Source organism: Rhinolophus ferrumequinum, chromosome X, assembly GCF_004115265.2.
Source record: "Rhinolophus ferrumequinum isolate MPI-CBG mRhiFer1 chromosome X, mRhiFer1_v1.p, whole genome shotgun sequence".
NCBI lineage: Eukaryota > Metazoa > Chordata > Mammalia > Chiroptera > Rhinolophidae > Rhinolophus > Rhinolophus ferrumequinum.
In genome coordinates, this window is record NC_046284.1 from 53,222,005 (window position 1) to 53,243,399 (window position 21,395).

General features: G+C 44.0%; 1 protein-coding gene across 3 annotated transcripts in view; it reads right to left on the bottom strand.

Moving 5' to 3' along the window:
- Positions 1-14,401, bottom strand: part of DRP2 (dystrophin related protein 2) — a 40,862-nt gene extending 26,461 nt beyond the window's left edge. Inside the window, exons 1-3 of one of the 3 annotated variants that reach the window (XM_033109745.1) lie at positions 14,278-14,401; positions 14,055-14,122; positions 3,434-3,610 (exon numbers count right to left, since the gene is read on the bottom strand). In XM_033109745.1, the coding sequence (XP_032965636.1) occupies positions 3,434-3,550 (117 nt within the window). In that variant the 5' untranslated portion in view covers positions 3,551-3,610; positions 14,055-14,122; positions 14,278-14,401. Of the gene's footprint in view, positions 1-587; positions 726-3,433; positions 3,611-5,604; positions 5,620-14,054; positions 14,123-14,277 lie in introns of those variants that run through there. The other 2 variants (XM_033109746.1, XM_033109747.1) reach the window with 2 other exon arrangements.
- Positions 14,402-21,395: the final 6,994 nt, after the last annotated feature.

Sequence of the window (21,395 nt, forward strand, 5' to 3'; positions counted from 1 at the left end):
GGTTGAGGAAGGGCTAAAGCAGCATTTTGGATCCTGATCTCCAAAGGACTCTGACCAGAGTCAGCAGCTAAAAGGACAAGCCATGGAGCCTGCCAAAGTCTCGCCTTGGGCCCTGGAGTTCAGAGCCCATTCTTGCTCGTCCTAGGGAGTAATGCAGGGCTTGGGGTAATGGGGTTGTGCCAAATAACCCTTAAGAAGTTAGCTCCTTTAGCAATGCCAGGACCACCTCGGGGAGGGGACAGTCGGGGGTAGAAGGAGGGGGAGTGCGGAAGAGGAAATCTCAGCTGAGCGGCTCCACCCCAGCCTGGGGAAAGCCACTGGCCCACCTGCCTGTCCACCTGTTTGCCTTCTGTGGGAAGAACATGGTCCTGCTGGTGGTGGAGACTCTCCAGTCTCCCTTTCCCCCCAAGACTTCCTCCTCACACAAGACTTCCTCCCCCCACAAGACACTCCAGGCAACCTAGGAAACCAATCATCCCATTAAAACCACCACTTGCAGTCACATACAGAAAGGAAGTTGGGGAGCAGCCAGGCTCGGGGCAGAGCTCTTAACTCAGTCACCCTGCGCCCCCATGAGCTGACCCTACCTGTGCTGCCTGGGTACTCCATTGCAGGATTACATAGCTCCATGATTATCCCTCAGCAGGAATCTGGATCCAGTGCCTGGTGAGCTGCAGGCAGAGTCCTGACAGGCTCTGAGTAGGCTCCCTCAGGGAAGGCAGGCAGAGCTGAGCCAGGTCAGGAGGCGGGAGCTGTCACCCTGTTTGTTTACTGACCCCCCAGGAATCCGGAGGGGGCGGCTATGTCAGGGTTCAAGCTGGTGAATCAGAGCTTTGTTCCTGGGGAATTCCGGCTCACTCCCAACTGGGCCCGCCACACCGGGGCCAGGAGGGCCCTCCCAGGCTGGCAAGGTTGGCAGGAGTGGGACTGGACATTCCATGGTGCTGAGGAGGAGCATGCGGAGGGTAGCTTCTGTTGATGTGTTTTCCCTTGCTATGGAAGACACAAAGGACTCACTCTGCCTGAGGCTCACCCCTCCCCTGAAGTGGAGGAATGGATCAGACCACTTTGGTGACAAACCTCTGGTAAGCAATTTTTCCAAGGCCTGGCAGGAGGATGGGCTTGGAAATAAGCCTTGTCCTTGACTAATAAGTGTCCTCAGTGGCAGTGAGGAATGTGTGTGGCATACCTGGGGACAGAGCCATGGGATAGCAGGATTTACCTGAGCCCACTATCAAAATGCAGGGGTGCTCTGTCCTGCCTTTGGGAGGCAGAGAGGGGTGGAGGGAGGAGTCATATCCTCCCAGACCTCTCACCACTATCTAAGGCCAGGGCCAAATAGATGGTCTATGGGCATCCCTGGACCTCTGCAGGGACGAAGAGGACAAAACAGAACCCAGCAGCTCCATGCAGGGATCCAGGGCCAGGGAGTCTCCTGTGCCCTGCCTGTGCTGCCCTTGGCCACTTGGCTTGCGGGGCACGGCCCCTTCTGGAAATGGCCACTCTCCTCCAGCAGACTTGCCTGGGGAAAGGTTAACATTCCCAAGCTGGGCCCCCACCCCTCAGCACTGAGGGAAACACTTCGTTTTTACCAAAAAGGGTTCTGTTCCTATCCTCATATAGCTCCCACAGAGTCTTCTGGGCTTTCCACAGTTCCACATTGTTTCCATGCTGAGGCCCACCTACAGGAATAGTTAGAGCAGCTGCCTGACCCTTTCTGGGGTGGAGCCGTCCGGGATGGATGGGGGATGGCAGGAGACAGCAGGCCAAGAGCAGGGAGTGGCTCGAGCTCTGGGTTGCAGCTTTGCTTATACTGGGATAATTGGGCTCAAGCCAGTCTCCCAGAGTCCCCTGGACTGGGAATGCCCCCGAGTCAGGAATGGCCCCCTTGTGACTCAGCCACAACCAACGTGTCCTGGTTTTGAGGGAAGCACCCACGATGAGCTGGCTCCACCCATATTAGCCTTTCATTCCTTGCAGACTTCTTAGTTTCCTAACCCCCCACTTGGCTCCCATACTATGTTCCTTCATCCTGTTTCCCCCACCCCCTGACCCCCCTTACACTCACAAGTCCCCCAGGCAGAGCCAGGAACACAATAGGCAAATAATGAACAGTAATTGTTTTCTACTTCTGGCACTCTATGTCTGGCCAAGACGCTTGCTTCTCACCCCCTACAGAGCTCCCTACAGAACTCTCTCCTCATCTCTTTAAGACAAAGTCCCGGCCATAGGGAAGGAAGAGAAGTAAGCAGAGGAGTGGCAGAGGAGTAGGGTTGGTCTCACTATTCTCAATCACAAAATGAAGCCCTCAGTTCCCCGTGCCTAGGCTGTGAAGCTCGGAGGGGGCAGAAAATGAGAAGGACAAGCCTTTTGGAAGGGCCTGGGCTTCTCAATCCCTCGACCGTGAAAGCACCACTCAGGGGGAAGGGGTAGATGTACTGAGAGACTCTTAAGTTGACACTGGCTTTGAGACTATGTGAGAGGCAGCACTTGCTCTCTGGCTAGATATGGAAAAACAGCTCAGGAGGACCTGGGTCTTATGCTTCTCTGGACTTTGACTCTCCCTCATTATTCTCCCCAAAATGGGCTCCCCAGCACTCACATTCTCCATCCCTACCGCTCTTCTCCCTTCCTCCCTCCTCCCTGTATGTTCAGCTGCTGTCTGCAACCTCAGCAGTGACTCGGCACTACAGCCCACCTGTGATACACTAGGAGACAGTACTTTCTCACACCCTCATGGCCTCTGGATCCCAAAGCACTGTAGGGCAAGCCAAAATATGCTTATGCTTCTCCCTTGTCCACTCAACTTTCCCGTGGACCTCCCTATTATCAGGAAAAGGGGCTGCCCTCTCAGAAATACTGCCTCTCACACATCCTCTGCCCACCTACCAACATATACAGGCAGGCATACACAGCACCACCATTCCACTCCTAGAGGAAGAGAGAGAGAGGAGAGGCAGGTATAATGCTCAGGGGATTCTTAGAGGGGCTACTCCAGGAGCTTCAAGTAAGACTAGGGACTTAAGAAGAGCAAATATTCTTAAGAAGAGACAATATTCTGCAGGTGCAGAATATGAGATATGCCACAGAGAAGCCAATGCAAAGGACGGTCTTGCCTTGTCCTAGGCCGTGCCCTGAAGGATCATGTTCTTCTGGGAACCCCCTTGGGAGGTTAACATGGAACCACCTCCCCTCAGCCATGGTGGGCCCTTTGGCTTGCTCAGACCAACGCACTTTCTTGCACCATGACCCCTATAAAAGGCCTCATGTGTGAGAAAGGACAGGCCAGAAGGAGGTCCCATGCTATCCAAGGGGTTTCATGTATATGGAGAGTGTCCCTGAGCCTTAGGAGGCATGAACACCCACAAGAACACACCCAGATCCCGTGTTCACCTTTTCTCCACAGATATTTCTCTTGCTCTTGGCCTCTTACCTGAAGCTGGGGGCAGGCACTGCAGAGGCTGCTGCTGTGATGGAACGGGTCAGCTGCCCGCCACTCATGACATCGTGGGAAGGTGTAAGGGCATGCCTGCATGACCACAGGTTGCATTAGAACCAAGGCTCATAGGGGATGAGGATGGGCAGTGCATCAACCATTGAGCATAAGCGCCTAGAAGAGTAATAAGGAGAGATTTAGAGTAATAACCTAGACAAGGTCTACGAATCCAGCACTTACCCAGAGGTGCCTTGGTCAGTTATGCAAATAAGTTTTCAAAGTTTACTGACATACTCAACGGTTTTCCCAGGCCACCATATAATATAAAAGATTTTATTTAATTATTGATCAAGGAAGTATTTATTGTTTGTCTATTTTGCTTTGTGCTAGAGACACAAAGATGATTTGCTGAGATCTCACAGCCTAGGGACGGGAGTGGGGGAGATGAGGGGCAGTCATGTAAGCTGATAATTATAATAAGCTGCTTACATGGCAAATGCTATAATCAAGGTTTGACCAGAGGGCTAGGGCAGCACAGAGTGGGGAACAACTAACTCTATCTGAGAATGTGCAAAGATTTCAGAGAGAATGCATTTCAGATCAGTATTGTAGGATGAGTAGATGTTTGCCTTTGCAGAGAAAGGGAGAAGGGCATTCCTAGCAGAGGGACCCACCGGTGCAAAGGTGGATGTCACAGAAAGGCTTAGAGTGTTCTGAGAACAGTAAGTTCAGTATGGCTAGAGTTTAGGGAGCACAGAGATGAAAAAAGCATAGTGCCTACCTCCAAAGAGTTCACAAACAGAAAGAACAGACATGGGAAAAATCAGGCCATAAAGTGTTACTTACATTAATAATAGAAATATTGATGGGATGGAGTCAAAAGATGGATGAGGTGAGTTCTTTCTGGTCATGTCAGGAAAAGTCTCCCTAGGAAAAATCTACTTGAGGTGAGTCATGAAAGAGAAATTGGATTGTCATCAGAGAAGATAAAACAAAAAAGGACATTCCAAACCATATGAAAATAAAATGTATGATGTGACCAGATTATAAGGTATGTACCTTGTGGGGAGAAGCAGCCTAGGTTGGAAAATGAGGCTGTGGCCAGATTGGGTCATGCCTTGAAGGATGAGCAGAGGATTCTAGGCTTTGCCTTGTAGACAACAGGGAGGCACTGAAGACTTTAAGCCAGGAATTGACATGACCAGATTTGCATTTTGGAAAGAGCCCTCTGGCTGCCTTGTGAAGTGATTTTCCTAGGGGAAGAACCCATTGAGAAACTGCTGTAATAGGCAGGTAGTAGTTGTGAGGACCGAGTGGAAAGCATGGCTTTGAGATATACTGAAGAGGTAAAATACATTGGGCTCAGTGATCAATGGATGCGAAGTGAAGGGTGATGAAGGTGAAGGAGTCAAAGGTTCCTAATTTGGTAGCTGGATGGATAATGTCACCAAAGCAAGAGAGGGAAGGCAGGAGGAGCACATTTGGTATGGTAGGGGGTGAGGGCAGTGTTCCATAATAAGCTATGATTGAGACACAGTCAAATTTAGATGTCAGGAGCTAAGTTCAGCAAAGGAAGATATAAGTGAAAAAGTTAGCTGCTCAAACCAACTGACAGCTTAGTGAATGTACACAAGTGTGATGAGAATGGGCAGCAAAGACAATGCCTGCAAATGTTAAAAGTGACATCTTTTAGTGCTGGGCAAAGACATGCAGACCCTGATCCAAAGGGCAGGAAGTGAGCATCTTTGATTCCTGATGCTGATGATTAACTCACCACCATTTTTAGTCTCTATTTCCGTGGTTCCTAACACTTTGGGTATAAGGGCCACTTCTTAAGATTAAAAAAATATATATCTCACTTCACCCACTCATACCTACAATAGCAGATGTACTTTTAGTACTTACAGAGTGAGAATAACACTTATCCATTTAAAGATCTGTAGACTCTTTGCATGAAATACCCTTCCCTCCTCTTTAGGAGTTCATGGTCTAAAAATTGGGAACTATTACACATCACAAAGGTGCAAGAGTTTATAGACACTTTATTGTAGTCAAAGTCCCTAGAGATTACACAGCTACATAGCTCCTCATCCCCAAAGAGATTCCCCAAAGAATGGTTGAAAAGGTGGTTCCCCTCTGATCTGACACCAACATAAAAAAATTAGTACCTCAGATGAAAACGAAGTATTGCTATGGATGTTTTATAAGCATGAAGACTGCAAAAGACTTGCTTTCAGACATCTTCTTATATAAACATTTTTATTTTTGCTGATTATACAAGTAATGCATGTTCTTTATAGAAAAACTGGAAAATACAAAAAATCATAAGGATGAAACTAAAACAAACCTATAATATTACCACCAAGAGATAACTATTACTAACCGGTGTGAATCCTTACACATTTTTTCTGTGTAAAAAAAATATATATATACACTTTTAAAGTAAAATTGTCATCATATGATATATGTCATTTTGTATTGTGTGTTTAATTTGCCATTTATATCACAGTCACTTTAGAATGTCACAAACTATTCTTCTAAAGCATGAATTCTAATGGCAGAAAAGGTAATAGAGCACTATGGTCGAGGCCATGGGCTTTGGCATCAGACATACCTAAGTCAAATCCATACTATTCAACCTATTATTAGCAGCACGGCCTGGGACAAGTTAACCTCTCTGAACTTCAGTGTCCTCATCTGCAAAAGGGGATGACAACAATACTGCCCTCACAGAACTGTTCTAATGATTAAAATTGATCATGTATTCAAATAACTTAGCATAGTATCTGAAAACAGTACACTGCTTAATAAATGTTAGCTGTAATCACTGTTGAATACTATTCCATCAAATGGATATACCATAATTTATTCTAACAATTAGATATAAGTCACACTGCAATGAACAGCCTTGTGCACATTTGTATTTCTTTCCTTAGGATAATTTCCTAGAAGGGAGAATTCCTGGATCAAAGTGTATGAACCAACTTCAGGCTTGTGATGCATACTTCTAAATTGCCCTAGGAAAAAAGTCAGATCCCTTTATACTACCAGCAGCAAGGTATGAGAGTGCCAGTTTCCCAGCATACTTGCCAACAGTGAAATAAGTCAGACTGAGAAAGACAAATACCATATGATCTCACTTATATGTGGAATTTTAAGAACAAAATAAACCAATCAACAAAACAGAAATAGATTCATAGATACAGAGAACAAACTAGATGAGACGGGTGTTGGGAGGCTGGGTGAGAAAGGTGAAGGGACGAAGAAGTACAAATTGGTAATTACAAAATAGTCATGGGGATGTAAAGTACAGTATGGGGAATATAGTCAATAATATGGCAATAACTATGTATAGTGCCAGGTGGGTACTAGACTTATCGGGGGGAATCACTTCATACATTATGTAAATGTCTAACCACTGCATTGTATACCTGAAACTAATATAAAATAATATTGAATGTCAACTATAATTTTAAAAAGTCACGGGGATATATAGTACAGCATACGGAATATAGTCAATAATACTCTAATAACTAGGTACAGTATCAGATGGGTAATAGATTTATTGGGGTGATCACTTTGTGAGGTATATAAATGTCTAATCACTATGTTGTTTTCTATACCTGAAACTAATAAATAAAATAAAATCTTTGCCAAATTTGTAAGTGACAATGGCATCTTGAGGATTCCTTTGTATTTCCTTAATTATTAGAGATGCTCAACTTTCCCCCTACACTTTTAGTGGCCAGGTGTATTTCTTCTTTCACGAACTATCTTTTTTTCTCCTGAGCTTCATCTCTCTACAGATTAACTTCTTGACCTGATGTTAGGTTGATGTTTCACAAGAAAAAATAAAACAAATGCAGGAGTCAGAGAACTTGGATCTTTGAATCCCAATGTAGGCAGAAAAGAAATAAACTCCTTTTGGTCCAAGCGTTGACTGTCCTCTGCTATTTTCAGACTTTGCCACTGACTGTCACCTCAAGTCATTTCTCCTCTCTAAACCTGGGTTTGCTAATCTGTAAGATGTTAATGTTGAAGAGTTGCCTCACATGAAAACCTTAGCATTCCCTGTATTTGCACAACATGCTTTTGTATCTTGCTGTACTGTCTTTCTTGATCCTGAGTGCAACCTGGTAAGGTTGGCCCAGCCAGAATTAGGATCCCATCTGACAGATGAAGATGCTGAGTGAACCTGGGCCTTCTGACTCCTGGCCAGTGCTCTTTGTTCTACACAAAGAATCTTCTTTCTGCCTCTCTATCTCCATCCTGTCCCAAATTATCATCTGTACATGCTGATTCTCTTTCTATTCCTCCTTTTAATTTGCAGAGGCTGTGAGGAATAGGAGATGAATCCCACTTGGTCCCCAACTGGTCAAGTGTAAGAAATAAGACATATAAAGAAGAAAAAGTATAGATTGAGGGAGAAAATAATTTACATGTTTAAGTGGGACACAGAAATCGTGCTATGAGATGTCACAGCAGAGGAAGTCTTTGCCTTCAGTTGGAGGGATTTAGGATATATTTATGGAAGAGATGCTTTTGAGCTAAGGTGAAAGAGAACATTTGGACACATGGAGTAGTGTGGAGGATGCTTTTGGGGTGGAACTCTTCTATGCTCTACACTAGGGGTTCTGATAGATATCAAGCTGTGGCTGTTTGCCACTAGGAATACTCTTTTCCTGGTTCTCAAAGCCACACTCAGGCCCTCCCAGGAGGATTGGGGTCGGGGAGAGACATTGTTTCTCTTGGGCAGAGATAAAAGTTTTAAAAACACATGAGAAAAGCCAAGATTTCAGCATGAAAGCAAGATTGTTGGCTCATGGAGTACAAGGTCCATATTCGATATTTGTTTCTATTCTACATATTTTTAACACAGTGCCAGGCATAGTGATTTATTGACTTGAGTTCCAATTAGGTAAGTGTATAGGACTTCAACTTTGTAGGTACAAATCCCAGGAGTATGAAGAGAAAGACTTTGGCTACACATATTTCCTTGCATTTCTGTGAAATGATGTAGGCAGAATGTTAGCAAGGCTTCATATGGAAAACAACAACAACAACAACAACAACAACAACAAAAACCTGCACACAACCTAAATGTCCATTACTAGAGGACTAGTTGAATAAATAATTGTGTATTCATACAATGGAATTCTATGCAGCTATTAAAAACAGAATTAAGAATTCTTTATGTGCCAATATGGAATGATCTCTTAAGGTATACTTTCAAGTAAAAAGAAAACAAGAAAAAAACAAGGTGGTCATTTTACATTTGTGTAAAAAAAAGGAAAATATGTGCTTATATATAGAATAAAATACCTTTGCAAGTATTACACAGGAACCTGTTAACATTGATTGCTTTTGGAGAAGGAAACCAAGTGGCTACTAGACAGGGGTGGGAGAATTCTCTCAATTCTTTTGGGATTTTTCCCTATTTTCCTTCTTTTTAAAACTGAGAAATATAATATGATTACAAAGAAGTGCTAAAACATACATGTAAAATATATTGATTTATAAAGCAAATCCCCATATAATCACTGCTCGAGTTGAGAAATAGAATAATTACCCACATCTACAAAAGCCCCATGTTGCCAATCGGAGATGTAGTTTTTATGGAATATCCTTTTATACCTTTTGAATATTGAACCATGTGAATATATTAGCTATTTAACAGCTACTTCCTCCCTCCCTCCCCACTGCTCACCAAAGTGCCACGGTCGTCTTCAACTGTTTTATGTGGATGGTGTAGCAGCTTTTCCATAGCCAAACACATAGTAGCAGTTAGACTTACTATATTCCATGTTTTACATATATTAAGTAATCAGACTACATACATCCAGTCATTGAACGCTATGAGGCAGTTACTATTGTTGTCTTCATTGTCCAGATAAGAACACGGCAGCACAGAGGCAGTAAGTAACTTGTTCAAAGTGATACTGTGACTAGGAGGCGAGGAGCTGGGCAAGTGTGTTCCAGAATACAAGTTCTTCACTGTTACACTATTCTGCTTCTGCAAATTCGAGAATCCAGGCTCTGAGGCACTGTAGTCATTGACCCCTAACAATTAAAGTTTTTTTTTTTTTTTTTTTTTTTTTTTTTTTTTTTTTTTTAAGGAGGGCACAGGTCACAGTGGCCCATGCGGGGATCGGTACGGCAACCTCGGTGTTATTAGCACCATGCTCTAACTAACTGAGCTAACTGGCCACACCTAAAGATTCTTGTCTATGGGCCACCACGTGGGAGCCAAGGGCTGACTCAGTCATGCCACTACCCAGGCAAAGACACAAGCAGTTGAGAATGGACATGATGCAGTAAGTCTGGGGTCTGCGGTATCCCCCAGCTGACAAACCCTACAGAACATTTAAATGACCTTCCTAGAAAAATAACTAAATAAATGACCTTCCTAGGACATCTGAGAAGTTAAACTCTGGTCAACTCTCCTAGTCTGAGCTGAGAGCTTCCCCAGTGCCTTAGAGCTCAGTAAATACTTTTTGAATGAATGAAGAAGCTCTTTCCACCTATAAACTGGAGAAGTACAGGAACCTATCCTACAGAAATACTTGCAGAAGTGCATGGGGATGTATGCTGCAGTATTGGTTGCAACAGCAAAACTCTGCAATCAGCTCAAATGTCCATGCACAGGGGACTAGTGGACTCTGTTAGAGAGGTGGCACGGCTTGACAGTGAAAGGCGCTGGCTTTGAGCCAGGACGCTCGGGTTTGCATCCCGGCTCCACCACTTATCAACACAGGTTTGGACAAGCTCCCTGATCTTACTGTGCTTCAGTCCCCGCATCTGTAAAACAGAGATAACAAAAAGACCTACCTCATAGCCTTGTTGCAAGGAGTTAATCCATAGTTTTTGACATGTACTAGGTACTCAAATCATATCTATTATTGTAGCCATTCACACAATGGACTATTATGTAGCTGTTAAAAACAAAGACGTAGATCTGCATGCACTGATTTGAACAGATACATATTTTAGGTAAAAGTAAACAAGTGTCAGAATAATACGTCTGGTAGAACTCCAATTTTGTAAAACCTTTTGAAAAAAATCTATGTGTGTGTATGCACAGAAAGAAAGCCTGCAAGGACACATAAAACTGTTTAGCAACATTACTTCTAGAGAGTTTTATGAGGGGGATTCTCCTTTTGACTTTATATACTGCGTGTGTGTGTGTGTGTGTGTGTGTGTGTGTGTGTGTGTGTTTACAACAAGCATTTATTATTCTTGGAAGAAGTAAAGAAATAGGGAAGACTTATAAATCATGAGAGGCTCAGGAAAAAACAGGGCAGTGAGAAGAAGAACCCCTTCCTGTGGACTATAGATTCCTCTCTCCAATCCAAGGTAACACTACACGACGGCCCTCTCTCACAGCACTGCCTTTCCACCTGACAGCATGGCACTAAGAGACGAGACACACATTTCATTGGTACCGAACCTTGTTATGTGTTCCTAAAATAATTCCTGCAATGGAGTCAAAAACCAAGGTTCTGCTTCAGATGCTCTCACTTAATGAATAAAACATGGAAACTCAGATTGTCAGGCTGGAAGGGATCTTAGAGATTATCTAGGCAAAACCCCTCATTTACAAATGGAAACAATGAAATGTGTTCCTGAGAAGTTATTAGCTGTCCAGCAATTTTGAAAAATAAAAGTTATTTTCCAGTGACAAAAATCAGACATACCCCATGGGGAGAATTTCATTCCAAGAGCCAATTAATGCACTACATCTGAAACCTTTATACACTGCGGGTGGGAGTATAAATTAGTAAACCATCTGGGAGAGCGATTTGACAATATCTCCCAAAGGTGAAGATTCTCAGACCCTGTGTTGGGACAATTCCCTCCTAGATATATGCCCGATAGCAACAGTCACATAAGAATATCTACACAAGAATGATCATAGTAGCCCCGTGAGCCAAAAACTGGAAACAGCCTAAAATGCCAATAAACAGCATAATGGATAAATAAATCATGGTATATTCAACAAATGGAATGCTATATAAACAATGGTGAAAAAAAATGAATGAACTAGAGTCACATGTCACAATATGGATGAATTTCACAAATATAGCACTGAATAGGAAAAAAAAACAAATTGGAGAAAAATTCATACCATTGATATAAATGTTTAAGACATATACAGCAGTGGTAGAGGCTATTTTAAGACACAGACATATATAGTAAAAGTATAAATAAATGCATGAGAATAATGAACACCGTATCCAGGAGAGGGGTTACTTTGGAGGGAGGGAGGGAAGGAGAGAGCTTTAATCACAGAAGGAGAGACAGAGGGTTTCAACTCTACTGGTAATATTTTTTCTTAGTCTGGGTGGTGGGTAATATAATTTTCATTACATTATCTTTATATGTCTTTGAATATATAAAAATTTGTATAACACATTGTTTAAAATAATGCAACAAATCCCATCGTGAAAGGAAAATATAGTTTTCAGATATAACAAAATACTAAGAGAAATGTGTAAGACATGCTGCACTCAAAATGACAGGATTATTCCTTAAACCTGCTTCATTTTCCTGGGATTAGTTTCACAGGAGGGAACCTGCTAGAGAAGCAGCAGTTGGGCACAGCGGACTGAGAATCAGGAAATGAGGGTTCCACTCTCTGATACTCATCAGCTATGGGAAGGAGAACAATTTGATGAACCTCTCGATCTTTATCACATTTAAAAATGCAGTGTTGGACTAGATTATCTTACAAGTTATTTCCCCCCCGCCCCCATGACAATTTCTTCCAGCTATTTTTGTTTGTTTGTGTTTGAGCAGCATTTCCTAAAACTGTGTCTACAAGATGCTGAAGTGTTTCCCATGTAGAAAAGTGTTCCCTGGTCAAATCAATTTGCGATATACTGGGTTAAACAGAATGCAATAGATTTATTTAAAGCAGTACTTCTCAGAACCTTTAATATGTTTACATACATTGTGACTCTCTAAGAGGATAGTGCAGCTTTAGAGCATTGTCAAAAGATTATTGGACCGTACAATGCACCGCCCCCCATCACCACTCCTTATTTTAAAACAGAATCCACTAACATTATCTCAGAACAGTGCTCTGGAGAACACAGGTTTGGTAAATGCTGTCCTCGAAGGGTTTATCTTGCTTGCTATCTTATTCGTTGCTGTGTGTGTAGAATCTTTTGTTAAGGGAGGAATGTAGTTTCATAGTATGATTTCCACAGTGGGTTCCCTTTGAGTGTCCCTGGCAAGTTTAGAAGGATGATGTGTCTTGGGCTTCATTAGTGAGAGCCCATCCTATCTGGCACCATAGCAGATCTAACATGAGACACTTCTGCATAGCTATGGTTCGAAGTGCTGCATCCCAGATGTGCTCTGCATCTGATGTTTGGGTCTTTGCTAAGTTTGCTACTTCAAGCCCTTCCTTGCTTTGGATGATCCTAGAGTTGAGAGGTGCTGAGAGCTACTTAGCAACAAATACCTGGGTGAACAACTCTCACAGGAAGAGGAGCCCTTTTGATGTGCCTTCATCCCCAACAATTGTTTGCAGGAAGGCTGTAGGGCAGAGGCTGGCCCACTCAGGCAACGAGGGGCTCAGTCTTCTTTCTTTCAGGGATAGGACACGTATCACTTCCTCTCTCAGCACTGCCTTTTCAGGGGGGTTTCCTTAGAAGGCCCTGAAGTTCTCCAGAACAATCTCCCCACCCAGATCCCAGAGGGAAAATCTCCTGTGGTCCCCACAGCGCCTTTCAAAGGGCCATTTACTTGAAGGCCCTTCATCTAGAAACAAGGATTCCTTTGGAAAAGTCAGGGGCTCAGGTGCACTAGACATAGAGCTTTATAAGAGAAAAGTACGTTCTTTTGCAGACAGCATGCACCACACTCTCAATGAAAGCAGACAGCTGTGACTGCTGCTGACCCTCCCTCTCTACTTCACTTCACCTCAGCCCAGCCTCAGCCCCCTTCTTGGACCCAACACCAGGTGGCCTGGCTTCACCTGCCTATCAAAGGCAGGATAAGCCTTAACTCCCCACACAGTCTCAGATCCAGATACCAAGCTGGGACGTTGGGTCTGATGCAGGGGAAAGGTAAGGAGAGCAGAAGGAAGGGGTGTTTGACTTCAGGAGAGGTAAGACCGATTTCAGAGCACTCCAAGGTATGCTCTCAGGAGTAGAGGTACCTCCTGATTACAGGGGGTAGAAATGGAACCAAGGGAAGAATAAAAAGAGTGTCATTGAGAACAAACATAAACAAACAAACAAATAATACCCCTCTCCCTTCAAAGAAGCAAACTGTGGACCTTCCTCTTATTCATTAGTTGCTCAAATTGGCTTGAGTTTCTATTCCTGGGCAGCTTTTTTCACCCCTCTATGAATCCAAGTGGTGGCCACTTCATCATGGGTATGTTTTAATGCAAGTTTTCCCCTAAATGCACACGCAGGCGGCAGGCGTGCGCACGCGCATGTGCACGCGCGTGTGCACGCGCGCACACACACACACACACATACACACACTCACATATGTACACACGCACACACACACACAGCACCTCTGGAGCTTCCCCTCCCTCAGTCATTTCCCTTCAGCCAGCAGAAAAAGGGTGAGGCTTAGAAATCATTTCTCTGTGGCCTACCTTCTGAGTCCGTCAGGTCTGAGGAGCAGGCGGCCACTGGGAGCTGGGAGGCTGGGGCTGGACTGCCTCTGTGAATCAGCAAAGAAGTCCCTGAGACAGAGATGCTGACAGCTGCTGTATGCACCCTCTCCCTGTCTCTCCCACCTCCCTGCCCTCCTCCTTCTCCTCCTCCTCCCCTCGGAGCCACTCTGTGTTGCTATGCAATCATATCACCAGGACTAACAGCATCTCTCCAACCTCGGGCAAAGACACCCTTGACTGGGCAAATGCAGAAAGAGCAAGGACAGTTTTGTCAAACTCCCAGAGCCTTGGCGGCTCTCGGAGATTTTAATTCAGTAGAAGCAGAGGAGGAAAGCGGAAGAGGCTGAGAAGCAGAGGGGGAGAGGCGGAGAGGCTTCCACTGAGGAGGAGGAGACAAAAGAAGCACGGAGATCAATACAAGCTGCTGAGCGAGGAGCCTGGGCCCCAACTTCCACAGATCTAGCCCAGAGCCAGAGCCAACTTCAGAGCCAGCAGCTGGCAGGGCCCCTTGGTACCCAGTCCAAAATTCAATTTCTGTATTGGAGGTTGAAACATTCAGCTCTAGAATCTGCACTGGTACGCGAGGTACAGTCTTGGGCCCAGGACAGTCTGTCAGTCACCCCAAGGTTCTGTCCTCACACCCTCTTAGATCTTGTAGAAAAAGCCTCAATAACAAGAGAAACAAAACGGATCTTGAATGATCTGAGAAAATATAGCTCCTACATGTCCCCCTCAACAACTACCCCAGTCACTCTCCCTCCTTCTGTCCACACCAACACTTACTCTTTCCACTATCACCCCTGTTAGTGAGTAGAGGCTTCAAACACCCTGAGAAACCTGGGCGAAGCCCTAAAAGGATGGAGGGGATTACATCCCTTTATAGGGTACCCAGCACACAGTACTTTACCTAATAAATATTTGTGGGATGAGTAAATTGAATGGATGGAGGGATGGATAGCAGTCAGAAAGCCCCCATCCCCATCCTTCCACACAAACATACTCATACCTAAAGCCCTAGAAGCTCCAGGCCAGGACAAAGGATAAGAGAAGCATTCTTCTTTCTGAGAACAGGGTGTGTATATGAGAGAAACAGATTGGTTTGTGGGTGGGTTGATCAACTCCATTCATTTGCCTCTAAAAACTCTATATGCTCCGATGGCACTGGGATTTAGTTAGAAAATATTTCCTGACCCAAAGGAACTGTCTATAAGGACTGAGGGGGGGATTATTATTGTTGCTGTTGTTGTTGTTGTTGTTGTTGTTATTGAAAACCCTCAGCTAGGAAATTATTATTATTATTATTATTATTATTATTATTATTATTATTGAAAAGCCTCAGCTAGGAAATAATAACAATAATAATAATAATTATTATTATTGAAAACCCTCAGCTAGGAAATAACTAGTGTGTGTGTGTGTGTGTGTGTGTGTGTGTGTGTGTGTGTGTGTTTTCTTTTGAGAGGACATTTTAAAACCTTAAGCTGTACGTTTCAGTAAAAGGTTAGTAATAAGGTCTGATCTCTTCAAAACAAGCAAACAAAATGGGAACCAACTGCCCCCTCCCCCAAGCTCGGCTTTCAGAACTGTGTCAGAACAGCTTAAGGCTCCTCCTGTCTGGCCAAAGCGGCAGCAGCCAGGCCCCCATGCAGGCGCAGAAAGGGCCTTTGATTTCTGAAGGGGCTTTGGGAAGCATATCCGGCTTCTCAATCCACATATCCTCAACAGCCCATTTCTTAGCTCCCCAGCCTCGCCTCACCCAGGCCTGGCCCTGAGTCTCAGCCACAGTCTTAACCCTGGCAGCTTGCAGGGTTTGTCAAGACCATCCAGATCCAGGGCCTCAGGGGTCCTTTACAACTGACTTGGAATGACTTGGGGGAGGGGGAGCTGGCTCAAAAAAAGACCAGAAGGAACACTCGGAGGAATTGTTTGGGCTGGCACAGACACAGAATGACTGCAACAGACACACATCAAACACATGGGAACCTGACTCACTGCTCACCCCTGGCACCAGCTCATCAGCATGCCGAACAACACCAGAGTCTAGAAGGAAGAAGGAGAGTGAGCTGGGTAGGCTACTTGCTCCCCACTCTGACTGCAGCTGGACTTGCCCAGATCACAAGGAGCACTTGGAGTAATCCTTTCCTTTTCTCTTTTTACCTCTAGAGAAAGCATTCAGGTTGCAGATACAAAAATACATTATCAGCCTCCATGAAAATAGACCCACCGAGTTTGTTTTGAGGGGTGCAACAAAAGGCTCCCCCAAAATCTCTTTCCCACTGATCCCATCATGGTGGAAAAGGCCTCCCTCCTTATTCCTTTGCTCAAAGGACCAGGGGCTCCTGTGAAAATTAGAATATTACCTATGAGACAAAAAAAACATTAAACCATTTTCAGCTAGCAACACCTAAGATTTAATTATTAGATTATCATAATAATGGCTAACATTGAGCATTTACTACAGGCTAGGCACTGAAGTGCTTTGCACACATTATTGGCTCATTACTTCCTCACAGCAAACTTAAAATTGCTTCTATTATTACCCCCATTTTACAGATGAATTATGTAGTAAGATTAACTGACTTGCCCAAGGTCACACAGCTAATGCATTACGGAGCCAACACTTACCCTAGATCTCTCTGGACAATGTCCACGTGATAACTCACCGTGCATACTGCCTCCATTTACTTATTAGTGGCCTGATCAGATGTCATGCCTAGTAGGTCATTAATTAAGACAAATTTGACTAGAGCGGAAGAATTCCCCGGATAGTTTTTCTGTCCTTTGTGTCTTTTTTTTTTTTTTTTTTAAGATTTTATTGGGAAAGGGGAACAGGACTTTATTGGGAACAGTGTGTACTTCCAGGACTTTTTCCAAGTCAAGTTGTTGTCCTTTCAATCTTAGTTGTGGAGGGCGCAGCTCAGCTCCAGGTCCAGTTGCTGTTGTTAGTTGCAGGGGGCGCAGCCCACCATCCCTTGCGGGAATCGAACCGGCAACCTTTGGGGTTAGGAGCACAGAGCTCCAACAGCTTGAGCCACTGGGCCAGCCCCTGTCCTTTGTGTCTTTTCTCAAGCTATTTCCTCTACTCAAAATATCTCCCTTCCCTTTAGAGGTCAGATACACAAATGACCTTACAGGTCAGATGTCTCTCTCTGAGGAGTCCTAAGTGAGTAGACTCCACAAAATATTGGTTAAGGCTATGAATGGACTGTGAAAGGGAAAAGACAAATCACCTTGAGATGAGTTGGAACTCTCCAGTTTGCTAGGGTCCCCACACGGCTCCTGCGGGCTTTTCAGTGTTTGTCATCTCCTAGGCCACTGATGGTGCACTTGTTAATGCTGTTGATCTTCTGGGGTATTTGGAGGAGGGTTGTTTGGTTTTTGTTTCCTGGAGGGTGTTGGGATGGATAGTTTCTAGTTGTGTTTTGGAAGAGGTCACATCTTTGCTTACTGTCACGACTGGATAGAAAAGTCCACCCTAACATGTAAAGCCCAGGAAGACTCATTTTCACCCAGGGGACATCTGGACAAACCAGGGCAAGCATATAGACTAGCTTTGACTATTTTTCTGAGGAGGGCAAAGAAAGATCAAAGTGATTCAGCCACAAGCTTTGAGTGTGGCTCTACTCTGGTAACCTGTAGGAGGATGTCTGAGACCCACCCTGGTATCACTGAGCAGGACTTTGCTAGGTGGATAAGGGTAGGTAGGGCATTTCAGGTAGAGAAAACAAGTGCAAAGACACAAAGGTCAGAGAACACGGCTTACTAAGGGACTGCAAGTACTAGTTAAGTATGGCTAAGTTAAGGTAGGGTAACAGGTGGGAAATGGGAAAAATGTGGCAAGAGATAAACCTATGGAAGCACATAAGAAGGCGCTAGAATACCATGCAAAGGATCATTTAAGTTTTTTTTTTTTTTCTTTTTAAGGCAAGCAGCCTTTTGGTGGTGATTACTTTGTAGTGCATACAGATGTTGAATTATAATGCTGTACACCTGAAACTAATATAATGGCATATACCAATTTTACCTCAATTTTAAAAAGGCAAGCACCATCGTCAGATTTATATATTAGAAATATTATTCTAACGGCTTTGATCCCAAGGACGATATTGAGTGCCTACTACATGCTAGGTCTGTGCTAGACTCTAGGGGCACAGAGAAGACTCAGAAACTGCTCACAGCTTCATGGGTGAGACAATGAACTAACATATGCAATAGAGTGGTAAGTACAATGAAGGATGGACTGGAAGGGAGACAGACTGGAAGCTTGGACACCTGGTAGGTGACAGTTGTAGTACACATCTGAGGACCTGAAGCAGGGCAGTTGGTAGGAAGGGTGAAACAGTGCCTCCATCCCCCTCCAGTGGGTCTCCCTCATATTTTTCTTTTATTGTTTCTTCCATGCCTTACTATGTGCTGAGTTGCTAAAGGAGGATTAAGCTATGAGCAGCTTTTGTCCTTTGGGGGTGGGACACGTGGTGTAGGTAATTCCCATTGCCATTCCACAATCTTATTCATTGGCTCCCTCATCGCATTTACCCAAATTACTATACTTCAAATTGTTTCTACTCTTCTCAAAGGTCTGGCCCAAGCCTCAGCCAATAACCTCCCTTCTTGCTTTACTGAGAAGGTGGAAGCTACCCCCCGCAAAATCCTTCTCTACCTCAGAGATTTTCCAGTTTTCTTCCGCTTCCGTCATTCCCAAAGTAAATCCCTTTTCCGCTCCCTAAGGTCCATACCTCTACTCATCATGATCTCACACCAGTCTCTTCCGATATCCTCTGGGACCTTCTTCATAGATTTTCTCTTTCTTGCTTTCATGTTGCTTTCATCGTTTCCTTGCCTCTGACACTTCCCTGCTATCTAAAAACATTTGAGGAGCAGGAATTTTGTTGACTCCTGTGAGCTGGGAACGGGGAAGAACATTTTCTCACTAGAGAAAGCTTCCCCCGCCCCCGCGCACACACATATCCCACCACTGGGATTTAGTTAGAACAGCAAACACACACACAACTAGGTCAAGAATGTTTTACCAACAAGGTGGAGAAAGTTTGGAGGGCAGTAACATCATCAGGGCAAAGAATTTCCAGGCTTTAAAGTAAGGCTGGGAAGTGAAATGCAGCACTAAGAAAATGCCGAGGATAAGGATAATACATCTTGGTCAGTTATTTGCAGAGTGCTTTTTTGCCACATTATTTTATTTACTTACCAGAGATTTGCTTCCAATGAATGGGGATTTCATGAAACAAAGCCAAAAGGGTTAAAGTGGAGGGGCAGACAGAGGTGAAATGTCTCAGGAGAAGGTAGGATGTGAGAATGAGTCAGACAGCAGGAGGGAGGGAATTCCACCAAGAGTGTATGACATAGACAAGGAAGCCGGAAATTGGGAGCTATGTTGGAGGAACATGTTGTGAATGTTGGGACGCAATGCTGAAAAGGCTGGATTTTGTCAGTGGAGCTGATTAGGAATACTGTAAAGCCACAACAGACTAAGGGTTGAAGATGCAGTGTTGTCCCAGCCAGTGTTCTGAGCACCCTCTACTGCTTGTGCTGAACATCTCAAAATGCAGAACTCAGTCTTACATACTTGGTTACCTCCCACCCTCTTCTGCTATTCTTCAAGCTTCTGCTAAACCAGACCCAGCAGCTGGGATGTTATGTAACCAAATATTATGTTCTATTTATGTTTTCAAATATATTCTGTTTAGACCAAAGCCATTCAAGCTCCAGTTAAAGTGGTACAGTGGACAGGACACTGAATTAGGAGGCAGAAGACAAAGGTTCTAATCCCAATTTTGCTACTAAATTTCTGTTAACCTTTTTGATTCTTGGGTTGCTGTTGGTTTTTCTCCACCAGAAAGAGGATAACATCTGTCTTGTCAACTTGATTAGCCTGACGCTCATACAGGATAATGGATGTGAATATATACTGAATATACTGAAATTATAAAGTACTGTTCAAATGTAAGAGATGATTGTTTCTTGCTTCAAGGTCCTGGTGGTTTTCCTATCTCCAGAAGACACAAAGACCCAGAGTAGATTGTAACGGTTAAAGAAGTGCTTGCAGCCAGGAATGTAATTAGCTCCGTTTCCAAGACAGATCAGATATTAGAGTGCTTTAAGTAGACTTGCCAACAAGGCAGTCGGACTCTCATTCACCATCCCTCACATTATCTACCTGCCCATCCTCCTGCCGGCCCAGAATGCTAGACACATACACACGTACTAACAGTCTTTACATGTGAGATTCCAGGATAGGATATACAACACGCTAAGAACCACTGGTTTTCTAGGCTAGAGAACTGCAAATGATTTGTACTTTCATCATGTTTAGGTTGCTGGGACAAGGTGGGCATTTCTTACTTGTAACTTGCATTGAGAGAAGAGGGGAACTAATAGTTCTTGAGCTCATACTCTGTGTCAAACACCGTGTAAGACACTTGACATCCGTTACCTCCTGTAATGCTCACAACTTCATGAGGTAAGGATTATTGTCCCCAACTCTACAAACAAGGAAAGTGCAGCTCAGAGATATCAAGTAACTTGTTCAAGTCCATTAAGCTAAGAAGAAATGTAAGCAGGGATCCCATCCCAAATCCATCTGATTCCAACGCTGATGCTCTTTCCACTTCTCTCCTTCTCCCAGGCAGGGCCTCAATATTAAAAGTAGGGCACACCTTAGAAATGACTTCTTGGTACACTTGAAAGCACATACGGGTATAGTGTCTGGCAAGTACCTTGGCCACCATCAGGTAGAGGCCCCTTCCAGTGACACCTTTACATCCTGATGCTGTTTTCAAATCTAAAGCAAGCCTGGGCCTAAAAGACAAGAGCCATCTAGCTTTCAAATCTAGTAGTGAGCTCTATACATCTCACTAACAAAAGGCAAGATATTTGCGTGACAAAGGCAATTTCAAGGTTAGAATGTGTCGGTGATAAAAGCATGCTTTACACAGTGTTGTCTGGTCAATAACCAAACAAACTCAGAGCTACTGCCTTAGATTCCATCTTAAATTCATGATATAGGGGTGGGTAGAGTTAGTAGGTACCAATTTGGTATGATTTGAAGAGGACTGAAATGCTATCACTGATCGAAATGACTTTTCCCTCTGGCCCTGCAATGAGGCCTGCAATTCCCTATTAATCACTTCTTTCAGGTTAAGGCATCTATCAAAATGTAAGTGCTATCTTTAGTCACTATACATTATACTCATTAGTTTATCACCTGCATTCTAATCACCAGACAGGTATGGGACAAGGCAGATTCTGAAGGGGATGGGCGAGGGCAAGATTCAATGTGATATACGATGGGTAGCTAGAGTC